The sequence below is a fragment of the Antechinus flavipes genome, chromosome 3, assembly GCF_016432865.1.
Source record: "Antechinus flavipes isolate AdamAnt ecotype Samford, QLD, Australia chromosome 3, AdamAnt_v2, whole genome shotgun sequence".
NCBI lineage: Eukaryota > Metazoa > Chordata > Mammalia > Dasyuromorphia > Dasyuridae > Antechinus > Antechinus flavipes.
Window position 1 is genome coordinate 33,773,721 of NC_067400.1, and position 18,049 is coordinate 33,791,769.

Below are 18,049 nucleotides of genomic sequence, written 5' to 3' on the forward strand. Positions count from 1 at the left end.
TAACTTATTTTTTCTTGAGAGTTTTTGTTTTCATTAGGATGGGAGGTCTATGTTTTCTTTCACAACTTGATTTTTATGGAAATGTTTTCTAAAACTTCACATGTGATTTCTTAATTATGGATGGGGATAAGGAAGAGAACCTAGAACTCAAAAATCTTAAAAACAAATGTAAAAAAAATATTTTAAATGTAATAAAAATTTGGGGAAAATATTAAATAAATAAAATAAAATGAGATTGAAAGTTTAGTGCTCAGTCTAAGTTTAATCAGAAGTAAACTATAATCTGAAAAGTAAAAAATTCAATGCCTTTATCATTTCATGGTCATGCTAGCGGTCCAAAGAACAATAAAGATAACGTGATTTTGGAATGAAAATAAAGGAAGGATTAATTGGTACCAAATGAAGATATACATTTGTTCAAATTGATGCATATGAATACAAAAAACATATTTGTTCTCCAGACACTTGGACAGTTTTTTGATATTATAGTTGATACTTTTTACAGAAATAATTCAGAGGGATTTATAGGGTACAGTGTATCAGCCCTGGAGTCAAGAGGATCTGAGTTCAAATTTGGCCTCAGATTCTTCTTAGCTGTGTGAATCTAGAAAAGTCATTTAACTCTGCTTGTCTCAGTTTCTTCATCTATAAAATGAGCTGGAGAAGACAATGGCAAACCACTCCAATATCTTTGCAAAAAATATGGATAGTATAGTCCAGAAAAGAGTCAGGCATTACTGAACAACAGCTATGTGCCAGATGATGTTCAACATTCTCCAGCTTATAATTTAATTCTGTTTAACAAATCTTTATTAAGTGTCTACCATGTACCAGACATTCTGCTAGGCATTGAGCATACAAAGGCAAAATTAAAAATTACCCTGTCTTCAAGTTGTTGTTATTGCTCATCTTTCATTTAAAAAAAAAAAAAGGACCAGTAAGATCAGAGGATGATGTCTTGACTTGCATGGGAATTAGATTTACGTGAGGCTGTCTCCAAGTGATCTTATTGTCACTAAGGATGAGGACAAAGGAAAAACTCTTTTGATGATAGAACTCCAATCATGTCAATTTGAAGTCATTTATGAATTGTTACATGTTCTTTTTTTTTCTTCACATGGAAAGAGATTTCCAGGAACAATTGGAAGGAGAAAGTTAAGTGATTGAATGTTCCAGTTTTGTGTCCTATGGCCTGCTGTATCACCTCTGTCATAGACTATGCCTTTGAGACAGGACCAAGATATCAATAAAATGAACCACAATTTTTCAGACTGACTAATATTATGGGATTTGTTTTCTCCCGTGTTTTTAAAGGCAGCATATGGATATCAGCTGAAAGCTTTGAAGGGAATTTCCATTATATTCTTAGTTCAAGGCCACTGAAGGCTTCCAACATCCTCACCAGGAGCTGAATAAGGCATTAGTTCTTTTCTTGACCTGATGTTTAGACTTTCGTGCCCTCACTCCTGGATCCTTCATTGCTTTCACAGTTGATTAAATGCAACCCTGAGAAAAGCATTGACTGCAGGTCAGTACTATGATGTTCTTCAGAAAGCTTTCCTGGAGGCAAAAACAGCTTGAAATGGGCAATGCAGTTGCTAAATTTACTCAAAGCCTTCCCTGAGGACCCTATTTTACCAAAGACCCCATCTTTTGGAGTTTGTGCTGCTCATTTTGGAGACAATTTCTTTTATATTATTTTCCTCCAAGGATTGGAAAAAACAAATTAATCATTCCTGATTCGATTGCTGATTTGTCCAAGTTTCAGGTCACCTTGTTACTATGTTGGACCATTCTGGTTTATGACAGAAGATAAGAATCATATCTTAGAGGTCAGAGACAAGATACTAAATAGAAAATTGGGGGTGGGGGTGGGGGAGAGACAGGTTTTAAATTTTCATAAACATGATTCCAAGCCTTGTGTTGTTTTGCTTTTTTTTTCCATTTTTTCTCAGTGTTTTCCAAGGAGAAACTACAAATCTACTCATTATTAGCTGATTGAATTAAACTATATCAAATCTCAGGTTCTTGCTCATTATAGATATGATGTATAAATGCCTGTATGAGTCTGAACCTTCACTAAGCATTTTATTACACATCCTTATCGGATTGAGAACTAGAAGGTCTTGAGTTTAAATCATGATTTGATTATTTATTCCTTTGTGACCTTGCCTAAGGCAATTGTCATCTCTCTAGGTTAATAAATAATAATAATAATTAGCATTTACATAAGGCTTTAAAGTTTACAAAATACTTCATATATTAATTAAATTATTCCTCACAGCATTGTGAAATAGATGCTATTATCCCTATTTATCTAAAACATATAGTGCTTAAACGAATGATAGAGTTGCTCAGCTTGGTAGTATCAGGGGTAATATTTGAACTCAGGACTTCTGATTGCCTATCCTGTACTCTATTTACTGAGCCACTTAGATAACTATATAAAGTGAGGGGCTTGGACCGTATGAACCTTCAGCTCTGTACTTATGATTTAATGATCCTTATTTTGCAGTCAAGAGAACAGGCTGAGACAAAGTGTTTTTTCCAAGGTTACATATTTCTTTATCTCTAAAATGTAGATGATAAAAAGTATTTAGCTCTCAGGGATGTTGAAAAGATCAAATAAGGTAATGTTTGTTACACTTTGTAAATCTTAAAATTTATAATATGCTATATAATTGCTAATTTTCAATATCATCATCAGCTGATAAGGCAGAATCAGAATTCAAACTCAGAGACTTCGGTTCTAAAGTCAGTGTTCTTTCCAACATGTCACTCTTTTAATGTTTCCTATCAGGATTTAGGGTTTATCAGATACATTTTGCTGCTTTATTCCTTTCAGGAAGTGGTTCATAGGTTTAGAATTGGAACGTTCCATACCTTATATTGTCTATTCCTTTAAGAAATTGAGATCCATAGTAAATAAATGATTTGTTAAAAGTCACAGAGCAGGGAACCCAGTTCCCTGAAACCAAATCTATAGTTCTTTTGTCTATGTGTTTTGTAAAACCTTGAGATTTTCTGTTATATTTCTCTCTTTACTTGTTGAATTAATGAAAAACAATGGACATAGGAGGAGGCTCTTTTAAATCTTAGATAGCAGAGCAGCTAGGTGGTGGAGTGGATAGGGCAGCAGCCCTGAAGCCAGGAGGACCTGAGTTTAAATATGACCTCAGACACTCAATACTTCCTAGCTGTGTGACCCTTGGCAAGTCACTTAACCTCAATTGCTTCAGAAAAAAAAAAAGTAAATCTTAGACAGCATCTTGGGATATTTTCAGCTTCCCCACTGCTTCATAAAGGGTTTTCTGGGCCAATAATATTTTTAAAATTTAACGAATTTAACTAAAGTCAACAGTGTAAGCAAAATGAGTTATTTTATGGAACAAAAGAAGTTTGTTTGTGGATAGTTGAAAGACTCCAATAAAGTTTGAATATCTGTATCTACATTAAAGATGGTATTTAATCACAATGGCACTTCCACTTTGCCCTGACCCCAGATAGCCTTGCAACCACTAGAGACCCTAGAGAATAGAGCAGAAAGAAACAGAAGTCTATGTGCTTTTATACCACTAATTCAACAACTTCCCTTTGTCTATAATATTTATAAATGAAATTAGGGTTAATGATGAAAATAAAGCTGCCATCATAGCTGGTATTTGTGAAAGGCTTCTCATACTTAACTCATCTGATGTTCACAGCCATCCTAAGAAGAAGGGATTATAGTACCAGTTCCAAATAAGGTACAGACAAGTTTCATTGACTTGCGAGGGTCACAGAGAAAATAAACAACAGAAGTAAGGTTCATATTTGACTTCAAGTCCAGCATTCTGGAACACCATAATTATTTCAGGAGCTGACTGATAGCATTTTACAGTGTACAAAAGGCCTTTCTGTGTATTATCTCACTTGACCCTCTCAACAAGCCTATGAATTAGGTACCATTATTATTATTATTATTATTTCCATTTTACAGGTGAGAAAAATGATTTTCTATGATGTTGTGTCCTATCCAAAGTCATCTAGTTAGTAAACAGCAGAGCTGAAATTTAAATCCGGTTTATCTCCAGATTTGGTTTTCTTCCCTTGTTTCATGCTCCATTTCAAGGAAGAATCTGTTTTAAGAGAAGCTTGAGGGATTTAAATGTATCTACATGGTAAAGTGGACTTGGGGAGAGGAATACTAACTTTGTGACCCTTGGGAAATACATAATCTCTTTCTGCCTCAGTTGTCAAAGCAGGATAATAAAAATATCTATCTTAAAGGTTTATTGTGAGGATCAAATGTATTAGGACATGTGAAATGCTTTGCAAGTCTTCAAAAGAGTTATATAAATGCTAATGCTAACTATGTTCTGCTACTGCAACTGCTGAATCAATCAATCAATAGGTATATATTAAGCACCTATTCTGAATAAGACCCTTTGTTAGGCAAAGACAACAATGAAAAAATTCCTACTGTCAAAGAATTTTCATTCTATTGAGAAAGAATGGGGACAATGCAGTCTAATAGGAAGAACGGTACACTGGGAATCAGCAAATCTCTGTGCCCTAACTAATCACATAATCTCAGACAATTCCATCCTTTCTTTGAGATTTGCTTTCCTTAAAAATGAGAGACTCGAAGTAGATGTTTCCAAGTTCCCTGCTTGCTCAAAACTCAGGATGCCGAATCAATATGAGCCCTAGCACTGCCTCAAATCTTCTCAACAAAGAGAATAGCATATATCTTTTTGGGGTTCTAAACATGAAATGCAAACAAATGGCAGGACTGGGAAAATTATAGACTCAAAGCATTCTTTTCCTTTCATTTACACACAGGTCTACTTTTCTACTACCTATACTTAGTCTCCAATTGGTTTGCTGTCATTATAGTGAGGGAGGGTTTATTCCCAAGGTCATGTTCATAATGAGCTTGTTCCATCCCACAAGGGACTGTACTGCTATTCTCATCTCTAACCTTCACAAATTTCTAATCCATCTATGGAATTTAAGGATGGATGGGCATTCTCTTCTCCAGATGAAGTAAGGAGGGGTGAGAGTGAGTGAGCAGAAGGTTTGAGTTGCAGTTTTCTCTTGTCTAAGCTGGGAGTTTCTAACTACCACTTCTAAAGCATTCAAGAGTCAGGGTCATGTTATACTCGCTGTGATAGAGCAAAGTTAAACAGCCCTGCCAATGGGAAACTTAATGGTATGGGTAAAAAGTTTAAACCTCAGAATTGGAACTAAACACACTTTTATGGACCAAATAAGGTTTTTGTTTTGAAAAACTAGTGTGGTGGCAAGCTAAAATTTAGTTGAAAGATTGATAAATATAGTATAGAGTGATACATGTATAGTCTGTTATTGGGGTATTTTTGTTCTTCCTTAAAAGGGGCCAAAAATTGTCTTTCCTCCTCATCCCCCTCTCAATGATTTGTTTATGTCTGGTTAATGGTCTTATGGCCACAACCACGTACAGGGAATTAGCAGCCTCCTTCCTGCCAAAATGAGATGATGGGGCTTGGCAAGCTACTTCCAGCTAAACAAACACAGATAAATGGAGACTATGAAATCATTCTTGAAGTACATTGTGGATTTAAAAAAAAAGAGTATTAAAACACTCTTCCCTGAAGTTTAGTAGAAATCTATTCTCCATTGTGTTTTAGAAAAACTTTTTTTTTTTTGGGGGGGGGCTTGAGAGAGAATAGAAAGAGTGGGACAGAACAATTTGATTTCATTGATATAGGGAGTTCCCTTTTAGAGAACAGAATCCACGAATGAAGATCATCAAGTGTTCTGCTTTGTTATTAAGTCATTTCAGTACTATCTTACTCTTTGTGACTCCATCTGGGATTTTCTTGACAAAAAGACTGAGGTGGTCTGCCATTTTCTTCTCCAGTTCATTTTACAGATGAGGAAATTGAGGAAAACAGGTTAAAGTGGCTTCCCCAAAGTAACACAATTAGTATGTTTCTGAGACTAGATTCAAACGCAAACCTTTTTTGATTCCAGACCTGACATTCTATATACCATGCTACCTAGCTGCTGTCACAGTCTGTACTTGTAGACTTAGAGACTTGCCTGGATCATAGGAATTTGCCCTGGGACACAGAGATTGTATAACAGGTCTTCCTGACTCTGAAGCCAGTTCTCTGACCACTATAGCATGCTTTTTCTCTTGAAAATGATAGATTATTTTTATTACCATCATTTGTTATCATCACCATTAGCACCATCATCAGAATTTCAGAATCAAGAGGTCTGTATGGTAATTCCTTCTGTTCCACTAACCTAGGTTCAAATTCTGTCTCAGATACATAGCACTTGTAATGACATTTGACTAGCCTCTGAAACGCAGTTTCATCCTCTGAAAAATGGAAGATTAATTCACTGATTTCTACGGAGACTTCCAGTGATAAATCCAAGATCCTATGACCTTTACCAAGGCATTGGATCTTTATAGTTCTCAGTTTAGTTGTCTGTAAAGAAGGCATTCACAAGATGATAATCTAGCAGTCTATGAATCTTTGTTCTGATTTCTAATTAGTGGAGAGAAGCAACTTCAGGAAATTTGGTGCCTATCTATCCTTCAACTCCCATGACAGATTATACAGAACCCTAGGCTCAGTGTGCATTCATCCACTCAAGAAAACAGGTGCAAACCACTGAGATAGGTAAATACCATCATTAAAATTGGAAACAACCGGGGAACAACCCACACGTGTTTACATTTCAGTAGATTCCAAAGAAGGGTGTTTATAAAAGAAGCCTTTGTGTAGAAGGAAAGGAGGGCAGAGGACAGGAAAGCACAGAGTTCTACCTTGAAAACATCACTTGTGTCTCTTCATTGGAGATGATTGCTAAAGAGATTCAATCATGGCAGAAAAAGCTTAGTGCTTTGCCTTCCAGCATCCATCATATCCAAATTTCCACAGAAAATCAACAAAGTGAGAATCAGCAGTTAATTTCTGGCTCGTAAGTAGAGCACCCCCAGGATGCACAAAGCAATTGTTGGAATATAACTCAGCCACCCAATCTCCTTCTTCCTAGCTAGTTGCAGGGGAAAGAGCTAATAGGAAATAAGGAAACTTAGAATTGAATCCCAGATGAAATACAAACCAACTATGTGACCTTGGAGATGAAAAATAACATGGTAATTCATTATCTATGAAGTCTATTTTAGGTTTATGAGGGATTTTCTTTATAATAGCTTAATGACATAGGCAGGGGAGCTATCTGACCTTAAGGAAAACATAAGCTTTCTGAGCCACAGTTTCCTCATCTGTTTGGGGGGAAATTGAATGATAGAATGGATTTGATTATGAAAAAGAACAGAATGCATTGTCCTATTAAAATGTTTGATGCCCATTTTTTCATAAAGTGAAATTGTATTATTATGGATTATTTTCATATCATTTACTTCCCGCAGGGTACTCTTACCCCATCCCTCCAAGGGATCTATTCCTTATGGAAAAAAAATTAAGAGTTCCATAAAAATAACAAATCGATTGAAAAAGTCTTTAAGTATAAGCAGCATTCCATTCACATAGTGCTCCTCCCTTGCAGAAGTGGGAAGATGCTGTCTTATATCTTTTCTCTGAGGTAAAATTTATTCTTTCATAGATTCTATAATATTGTATTGTGGTTGTTTTCTTAACTTTCCCCCTCCATTTAACAAAGCACATTGTTGAACTTATTTTTAAAATGCTTGTTGATTGATTGATGAGTTAAAGTTATACTTCTATTGAGTGTTGTTGAGGTGGACTCAGATCATGGTCTTTCCTGGCATAGGCTAGACTAGAATATTAAGTCATCTCATCAGTGCTACGCTCTCACAGGACACAAATAACAGGATGATCAAAGTTAATAGCACTAAAATGACTGTGATAAGCAAGTGTAAGCAGTAAATGAAAGAATCAACAATGTCAAGCTTTGCCAAAGAAATGAACATGATACTACAACCAGCATATTCTCAGAAAGATGATGACTGAAGGTGAGGATCCTTCCATCATAAGCCCTTCAGGATTGGATCTGATTTGGATTTCTGAATTTTGAAATTTAAGGATATTTTCAAAATTCAAATATATGTATATATAGTAGCATGAATACATATATGTAATCTATATGTATACACACACCTACATATATATCCAGATATTTACACACACACACACACACACACACACACATATATATATATATATGGAGAGGGGGATGTATGTGTCTCTGACTTTGTTGTTAGAAGATAAAGATGAGACTGGGCTTATACTTAGGATCCGATTGGTGACTTGGAAGCTGTGAGTGATGAAACTCTTGAATCGGTAGTACCAACTCATAATCTTAGAGAGATACCTAGAACACTGAGAGGATCAATTTTTTTTTTTTGGAGGCCTATGATCGTATAGTTGATGCTTAAGAAGAACGATGACAATTGAATTTATTTAATTCAATTCAATAAGCAATAATAAAGTACCTTATTGAGCAAGCACTATGTTTGATGCTAGGCATATAGAAAAAAAAATGAAGGTAGACCCTGCTTTCAAAAATTATGTATTTTACTGACTTCTATAGTACCTTCAGCTTACAAATCATTTTCATATAGATTTGCCCCATCTAGTCACTTGTGACAAGAAATAGGGCAGGTGTGGTAATGTGTATATACAGGAGGAGATCACTCACAAAAGATCAAAAAGCTGGGCTGGGAGTAGAGTAAAGATTATATGCTATGTTCTATTATTTACTTTTTTATTTTCTGAAAACAAACTTTTAAAAGCACTTAATTCAATTAATTGTTGCATTAAAATGGAGGCTACTACTTTAAAAAAATGAAGCTCATCTATTTACTAAAATAGACTGGCAAGTCTTGACTCTTCCAGGAAGTATCTGTGGGTGACCTTGGACACATCAATTAATCTTTCTACTCAAATTATCATCTATAAAATAAGAGGATTAGATAAGACCTCTAATTTTTTTTCTAATTCTAATAGTATGTGATCTCTATTGAGAAAAATGGTTCCTTAAAAAAGCAGTCATTCCTGATTACTGTTCAATAATAATAATTCCCTGGGTTGCTGAGAATTGCAATCTGCAACTTTGAGTTTTCTTCTTTTTTGTAATTTTTTTTCTTTTTCAGTCCATAGGGATACTTTGATTCTTGGTCTATCTCATTATGCATAAAATAATGTGTTTGCTCGCTCACTAATCAATTTTTTTTCCATTTTAATATTCATGGGTGATCTGTTATGGTATGGTTCCTTTGGGCAGCCAACATATCAATTCATTTGCTGACAATGAAAAAAAGATGTTTTTTTTTTAATTTTAATTTTTTTTTTTTTTACTTTTTGTATCAAGTTTACTTTGACAATGACCAGAATTTAATTTATTTTTTTTTCCTCCATCTGGGTGTTTTGTATTCAGGCATCATTTTTATATCAAATTTTTCATACTATTCTTGGTTTTTTAGTCCTTAAAACCCACTATATTATAGATTTAAGACACATGAGAGATCCTGACTATTGCCTTTGTACCAAAGGTAGCAGATACAGCATACATATCTTTACTAAGAAAAAGGGAAACTGTCAAGGATTATTGCCTTTGACCAAAAAAAAAAAGGTGAGTCAAACCTTCTTCTTGGCCAATAAGTTACTGTTAATAGCCATCAAGAATTCTACAAAAAGAATCTTTCTTTTGAAGATAATTTTAATGGGTTAATTAGATCAGTAAAATAAAGTTCTAAAATCAGCAAAAAAAAAAAAAGTCTTAAAATACTTAAGAGTTCTTTTGAAACTTTAAAGGAAATCCAATATACACTTGAAGAACAAAATCAATGAAGAGTCTTAAAGACTTCTCTTCTGATTTGTCACAGGGTCCGAGTTTTCTCTCTGAGGCCCTTTTTCCTGTGCGGCTTGCAGAAATTGAAGAATTGGATCCTTTCTTCAACCTTCATGAAACTATTGCAAAGGTAAGGGTGAGAGAGAATTGTTAATTAATTATCCAAGCTGTTTTTAGCTTTCATTTTGATTTGTGATAGTGATGATACTTAAGAATGGGAAAGTATATTTTTATTCTATTTGACTCTTCTAAATGGCTAAAATGTTCTTTGAAAGATACTTATTTCAGCAAGGGAAATCATATGCAATCTGAAATGGAGCCTTGTAGACCCAGGAGGCACCAGATATTCCATCTACTCCTGTAGGTGTGGAAATTGAGGTAGAAGAAGGGAAAGTGATTTGTCTAAGATTATATAGCTTGTTGATATAAATTATATCCCCTCTTATGTATGTCTTTATTATCTTGAATTATTAGTCATTGCCTCTTTATTCAGAAAGCAGTTTTGACTAATTGGCAAAATTCTAAATAAACTTTCCCTCTTGTAGTAAGGGTTTTTAATACACAGCTACAAAGAAGGTATCTTAGAGGCCTCTCCTATTTATATAATGTCAACATTTTATTTTGTACAATAAAAAAATTTTATGGATTTTTTGTTTTTATATCAATTATTTTCCACTTCTTCCCAGAATGAACTGTCCCTTGTTATAAGAAAACAAAACAAAATGATCCTCATGTGGCTCTATCCATCCCTTCTATATTTTAAACCTTTCCTTGTTAGAAGGAAGCCCTTTGAATAAGTCATTTGAACCCACATCATAGGCTGTGAACTTTATTCACTTAACCTTGTGCTTGAGCATTTGTTGGATTGCTTGTTTCTTCTGTTGCTGCATTTTCTTCTTGTAGTAGTTTTGCTTTGTTTTGTTTTTTAAAGGTTTGAATTTATCCTGGCATTTATCTTTTTGATGTAATTCATAGAACCCAAAGAAAGTTACAAATGAGGCTCTGTGTGGTTGCCAAAAGGTGTAATTCATCACTGCACCAGTGACAGTGGGTTGGTATAGTATAAAGTTGCTGAAGGACAACTCGAGCTGCATCTATTTGAAAAGTGTTATTTTCCTCTCTACCTACCTCCTCTTGCAAAAGAACAATTGTTCCTTCCTGGCATCATAGAATCTGACCCAGGTCATTTATTGGAGATAAATAAACAAAATACTAGTTGGAACATCAGTCCCTGAACCCTGTCACTTTATGATTAAAATAGGTAGAATTGTCGGTAGTGAATTTGGGAAGAAAAGGGATGGAGACTTTAAGGAGGATCAGTCTCTCAAAGCAACTCCCCCTTGTTTAGCCGGAGAAAAGTTGGGTATGGGGCAAGAAACATGTCTTCAGATATTTGACAGGTTATCAAGTTCACAAGGTACTGGACTTATTCTGCTTTTCTCTATATGGCAGAACTAATAATAGTCCGTGGAAGCTGCTGAGAGGGAGATTAAAATTCAGTAGAAGGAAAATTTTCTAATAATTAGAGCTGATAAAAGTGCATTGAGCTGCCTTGAGAGAGGTCTCTATCTTCCTAGAGTATCTTTAAACCAAAACTGGATGTTCCTTTTTTCATAATCTTTCCAGATGGATCTCACCTTCATCCTCTTAATTAATTAATTAAGATAATTGAGAACAATTTATAGTTTGGTGTTTGAAAAAGACTGTGATCAGAGCTATGCTTTTAGAAAATTAATCTTGCAGTAAATAGACACTGAATCTATAGTATTTCTCCATTGGAATTCAAAATACTTACACACACATAAAATATAACAATGCAATATAAATATGATAAATAATGTTATATATTACATATTACCACTGCATATTAATACATAGATTGAGGCAAAATCCAATTTATATAAAAAGATGGTCATGGAAACCAGCAGAGGGCCTCATTCTATTCAAAATTTCCCTTTATGACCTTACTTTATTTCCATATTATTCTTTCTCTTTTTAGAGAAAAGTAAGTTTTACATTATTCTTTCAAAGGGAATATCAGAAAGGATCTTCATCATTGCAGCTGTCAATACTATTATCATTGTTATCCCATTTTTGATCTAAAAGTAGATTGAGGAAAGAAAGAACAAAGAAAATCATGGTCAGCATCCTAGTCTCTGACCTTTCACTTTAGACAGTATTCTTTCTACTCTAAAATCAGTCAGTCAAACAATAGAAAAGTCTGACATGCCCCAGACACAATTCTAAACACTGAGAATACAAGAGGCAAAAGCTATTCCCTGCCCTCAAGAAGACCAACTGGCAAACAAATATATACAAACTCATAAAAGAGAAATAGAAAATAAGTTTGTCGAGGAAGGAAAAGAGGGGTAACATGATTGGATAAGAACTTTAGGAACATCATTCTGGTGGCCGAATAGAAGATGGGTTGGAATCAGGAGAGCTTTATGGCAGGTAATCCCACTAGCACTATTTTGCAATAATCCAGGTGTGAGATAATGAGAACCTATACCAAGATAATAGAATCAAAGAGAAGGAGGTATATATGAGATATGTTATGAAGGTAAAATCAACAGATCTTAGCAACAGTTTGAAAACAGGATCTGAGACCTTAAAAGTTGAGGATGCTACCTAGGTTATGAGGAGGTTGGGGTACTGAAAGCATGATATTTCCTTCTATAGTAATCAAGAAAGGGAGGGTTTAGGGGGAAAGACAATAAGTTTAATTTTTCAAAGATCACTTGTATTCTTGAGGCTGATAGAATTTCTGGTGCATTTCTTTACTACATGCCCAGGAAATTGAGGTACAATTGGCAATGTGAATGAGTAGATTTGATTTTGCTTAGATTCATTCTCATGTGATTTTGTAACTGAGATCATGGAGAATTTCTCATGCATCTCAAGAAAACAAATACTATAATTGCTTAATGCAGAGATTATGATATATATATATATATATATATTCTATGCATGTATGTACATATATACATGTGTGTATGCATATATATCATAGCACAATATCTAATGTACAATAGATGTTTGATAAACTCTTGTTGAAAGAAAACAGAAAATTGATGGATTTTTCAATCTCTCTTACTACTAATCCTCTTCTTACCATTTGTTTGGTCCCTGCCCTTGTTTAAGGCCTTATAAATTCTGTTCTCTACCATCTTATCAGGTTACTAAGTATAGTTAGTCTCCAGGTTCTCCCTCATTCTGTTATGTCATTGCCTGTGTGTGTGTGTGCGGTGTGTGTATGTGTAGTATGTGTATTGTTATTCAATTGCATCATTCAGTCTTCCTGATGCAGTGGACCACAGACCACCAATACTGTCCATGGGATTTTCTTGGCAAAGAAACTGCAGTAATTTGTCATTTCCTTCTCTGTGGATTAAGGAAAACGGAGAATAAGTGACTGCACAGGGATTACACAGCTAGCATGTCTCTGAGACTAAATTTTAACTCAAATCTTCCTTGCTCCAGACCTAGTACTCTATCCTTGAAGCCATCCAGCTGCTTCCAATAAATGTATACACGTATTCCCATATGTATATTTTAGAGCTATATATAACCATTAACATAGATATGAATATTTCTTTGTATCTATATCTGATGCACGTACATAACACACTCATTTAATTTCTCAACATTCTTTGGGACTGCATTGTTAGAGGGCATTTTCTCACTGGGGAGTTCTCCATACCATGGAAATCTCAATCTCATCCTTATCCCCATGTATGTATAATCACATGTATAAGCATATTCATGTACATGTGTGCATCTATGCATATATAGATGTAAAATATTGGTGCAGATTTCTAGTTTTATTTTATATTTTATTATTTACCTTATCATTATTTTTTCTAGCTTTAGTTTTTATTTATAAAGCACTGGAGATCTCTGTTCCCCTGCTATATTAAATTATTGTTACTAGATGTAGAATATCTACACTTAAAGCTGTTCTGAATGTTTTAATGAAGTGCTACACTAGTAAAAAACAAATACTCGTTATGAATGTTCATTTGTTTATAATAATGGATGTTAGTTGGAGCTATTCAAGGCAGATGATAGGCTATTGAAACATACCCATTGGTATTTTTAGTGGGAGAGGGGTAACTGTAGGTTTTTTCTTCATATATGTATAATTAAATTCAAAGACTTCCTTTACTGCAATTATAGATATTACCAGCTATATATTTTTTCTTGCCTAAAGAGATTCAGCTTATTATGTACCACTAATATTATCATTTCTAAAGATATATTTTTTACTATTAATTCCTTTTTAGTGCTCATGAGCCCATTATTACCCAAAGGGAGGCTGTCAAGGGAATCTTCCTTTATTTTTAAAATAGAAGTTAATAATCAATATAATCATTCCTCAATTTTGACAAAATATTACAAAATGTTATTTCTGGATACAAAGATAGGAACGAGTAAGAGAATGAATTGTGTAAGCACACGCTGTTGTATAACTATTCATTCCTTGGGAGAGATTTTTCAACGTTTGTGAAAATGGGAAGCACTAGAAATGTTTTTGAGTGGACAATACTGTGATCACTGTTTCTGCTGGACAACTTTTACAAGCAAAATCAAATTCTTTCAATTCAACAACAAAGGGGATACTTATCAAGCATATATTTATATGATTGGCTCTAGAAATAGAAAGACGAGATAAAATGAGTTTAGATTTTACTTAAACTATGTTCACAGTGTATATAGAAAAGGATACAAAGTAATTTCAAAAGAGAAAGTGCTAATATTTAAGGAGATTCATAAAGACCATGTTTATAAGACCTGAGTTTTCGCTCTCCCTCTCCTCTCCCTTTCCCTCTTCCTGTCCCTCTTTCTGTGTGTATAGGTGATCAGGATTAAGTGACTTGTCTGGAGTCATAGCTAGTAAGTGTCTGAGGCTGGATTTGAACTCAGATCCTATCCACTGTGCCACTTTGCTGCTCCTCTGAGCTGTATTTTTAAAGAGAGGAACTGATTCCACTAGGCAGAAGTTTGGGATTGGGTGTTCCATACCCTACAGTCTGATTCTACAAAGGCAGGGGAAAGAACATCATGTACATTTATAACCAGCCTGGGTGATTGAAATGGAGAGTGGTTAAAGAGAAGCCCCCATGAAATAAGAAGAGAAAGGCAGGTGGGAGTCAGATTCCAGAGGGTTTGAAATGCCAGGCTGGAACTCACATAGTCAATAAGTCAGTCAACAAACATTCATTAAAAAGTTCTTTTTAGGTGCTTCACTGAGTTAAGCATTGGGCTGTATAGAAAGGCAAAAACAATCTTGCTTTCTTAAAGCTCATATTCTAGTGGAGGGCAAAACAATTGTTTAAAAAATTATTCAACCATGCATGTTATAAACATGTACACAGTGTATATGTGCACATATGTGTACACACATGTATACACATAAATTGGAAGTAATTTCAGCGATTATATATACATGGTGCTTTATAGTTTATAAAATGCTATACAAGAAGCACAATCTGTAAAGATCAAGGTTTGCTTAAGGGCACAGAGCTAATAAACAAAGGTCTCCTATATAAAACAGTAACCTTTAGTCTTTTTCTTGATAAAAGTGGGAATCTATGGAGATTATTCAATTTATGGTGTTCCTTCTCTCTCTCTTCTCTCTCTCTCTTATATATATTCTTCACACATGTATACTTCGACAGGGTGACAAAAACAAATCCTTAGAAAGTGCTTTCCTCACAACAGCAGTATGGGGAAGGTAAAACAATACTGTTATTTTCATTTTACATAGAAAGAAAAGTTAGCTGAGTTGCCAGGGTCACAAACAGCCTATCAGCCAGGATTCATACTCAGCTTTCACAAATTTAAATCCAGCATTCTATCAACTGGAGTTATAATTTTTCATTTTGAAAAGAAAAAAAAGGGTTTTAAAATTTTTTTTCTTCTATGAACTTATGCCCTTTCCCTCTTTCAAAGTGCTTAGGAAATAACAGAGATAGAGAACACAGCAAGACAAAGATAGAAAATTAGCTCTAGATAGCCCAGGGTTAGGGTTTACAAGAAAGACCTTTGAAATAAACTGCAGAGCAAAAAATGTTTCCAAGTTTCCATTGGTCAGCACTCACTGCAACAAAGCAAAATGGAAGGATTTGGATGGCCCTATAGAATTAGGTATAAAGATATTGGATTTCTCTACTTAGATGTTCTGAAAACATCACTCAGTGCCACCATGAAAAAAGGTCATCCAAGATAATGGGTAAGCTTCCAGGGAGTTAGAGGATACACTTCAGTCACTGATATAGATTTGCCATAATAAATATATGTTTCCTTGTTCCAACTACCACCCCTTGAGAAACCCTTATTGATTGCTTTTGTTCTATAAGTGTGGCTACTCTTTTCCCAGAAATTCTAAATATTCCATTGTCATAAATCTTTAATATCCATATTTTCAGTTGTTGATGTGATAGAGAAAATATGACTTAAATTACTAACATTTTTCTTAGCAATTAGTTCTTAACCCCATTTGAATTATGCAATGGTTTTCTCAAATGATATACCCAATATGTTCTTTAAGGTAGAATGGATATATGTTCAAAAGTGAAATTGTTTCATCATATTAAATTGAGATTTGATGCACTTCAGTACATAATTACTAAGCCTCTGTTTTATGAGGCACAGTTCTAAGTTGATGAGAGGGGGAAAAAAGTGAATCTCTATCAGCTCATTGGTACAGGAAAGTGATTCCTTTTCAAAATGTAGTCCGATGACTCTTGAGATTACTGAGACTCCTTTGGGGAGCAATGGGATCAAAATTACTTTCATAGTAATACTGAGAAGTTATTTACCAATTAAAATATTCTTCTTATTTCCAACCACATATTTAAGTCAGAATTTCTATACTTCACTTCAACCAAAGTGACATTGCAACGGATTAGAGGCAGAAGCAGATATGAGAACCCAGATGTTTTCTATTAAGTCAGACATTAAAGACATCTGTAAAGATATGAAAAATAACCACACTTTTTTCACTAAATCATTGTTTTAGAAAATGTAAGGTTTTAAAAAACAAAACATGAAATGTGTATTTAAAAAGTTAATATACATGTATAACCAGAAAAACAAAACAATTGATTAAAGTTGGCAAGAATAAAATAAAACAAATTGTTATTCATATTAATATGTAATGGATTTATTGTTATTCTATATTAAGGAATATTTTAAATATATCATTTTTATCTCTAATATGGTTAATATTAAATCAAAGCACCTGAATCTAGAACTGGGCAGCTGAAATGAGAAGCTCCTAAACTATGGAGGAAGTAACCTGACAATTTGGAAATGAAATGAAACACGGTCAGAACTTTTGCTGAATTCTAGTATTCCAGAAAGTAGCCATCATCAGTAGGGGATGAGAATTGGTAGAAGAAAAAAAGACAAAAAATTTTCCTGGGTGGACAATTAGAGAGTTGAAGAGAATAGAGATGTAGAGATGTCTTTTCTTCTCCATTTGTAAAGATGAATTATTGTTTAAAAATTAGATATGAAACTATTATATTCATCTGATTATTGATAATAACAAGGATGATTTAACTAGCCATCATTTTATTAACAATTTACAACTCTGAGATTTACCTAATTACTTTGATCTATGCCTGTGAGTTTTGGAAACAAGACCAGTATCATTAATTATGTTTTAATCTTAAACTTGGCATGTTTTTCTCTATGACACTAGAAAAGCTGTCAGAATTTAAGCTTTTGTTTCTGCAATTCTGACACTGAGCATTATATTAATAATTTTATGCAATGGTTCATAGTATAACCCTTTCTTAGACTCAGGTCTGTTGAGGCAGATTTTAAGACTCCAAATTTCTAGTAATAATGTGCTTGGGTATAAAATAATTGAACACATGAATGGCATGTTATTATACCTCCAGCTAGAGTGAAAATTCTCTGAAAATGGACTGGAGCGTTCAGATCCCAACCTTGTAGTGGAAAGGTCATTGTCTCCTGTGGCTCTTAGAATTTTCCTCACCCTCACAGTCAGAGTAAAGGCATACTAGGAAATAAAAAAGACTGAGTCAAATACAGGTAATTAGGAAAAATAAAATTAGATCAGTAAGATACTGTCTTTAGCTAAATAAGAAGACTTTATATTAGAATTAGAGACCAGTCACATGTTAGAAGGAAGGGAGAGGGAGTAAGTAGGACCACCATTTTCTCTTCCCCCGCCCCCCAACACTTGAGCCATTTTATC

At 34.3% G+C, this 18,049-nt stretch overlaps 1 protein-coding gene across 1 annotated transcript in view; it reads left to right on the forward strand.

Moving 5' to 3' along the window:
* The window catches only part of NAALADL2 (N-acetylated alpha-linked acidic dipeptidase like 2), a 979,587-nt gene that overhangs the window by 790,126 nt on the left and 171,412 nt on the right, over nucleotides 1-18,049 (forward strand). The window contains exon 11 of the mRNA XM_051983192.1: nucleotides 9,851-9,946. Within this exon, the coding sequence (XP_051839152.1) occupies nucleotides 9,851-9,946 (96 nt within the window). The remainder of the gene's footprint in view (nucleotides 1-9,850; nucleotides 9,947-18,049) is intronic.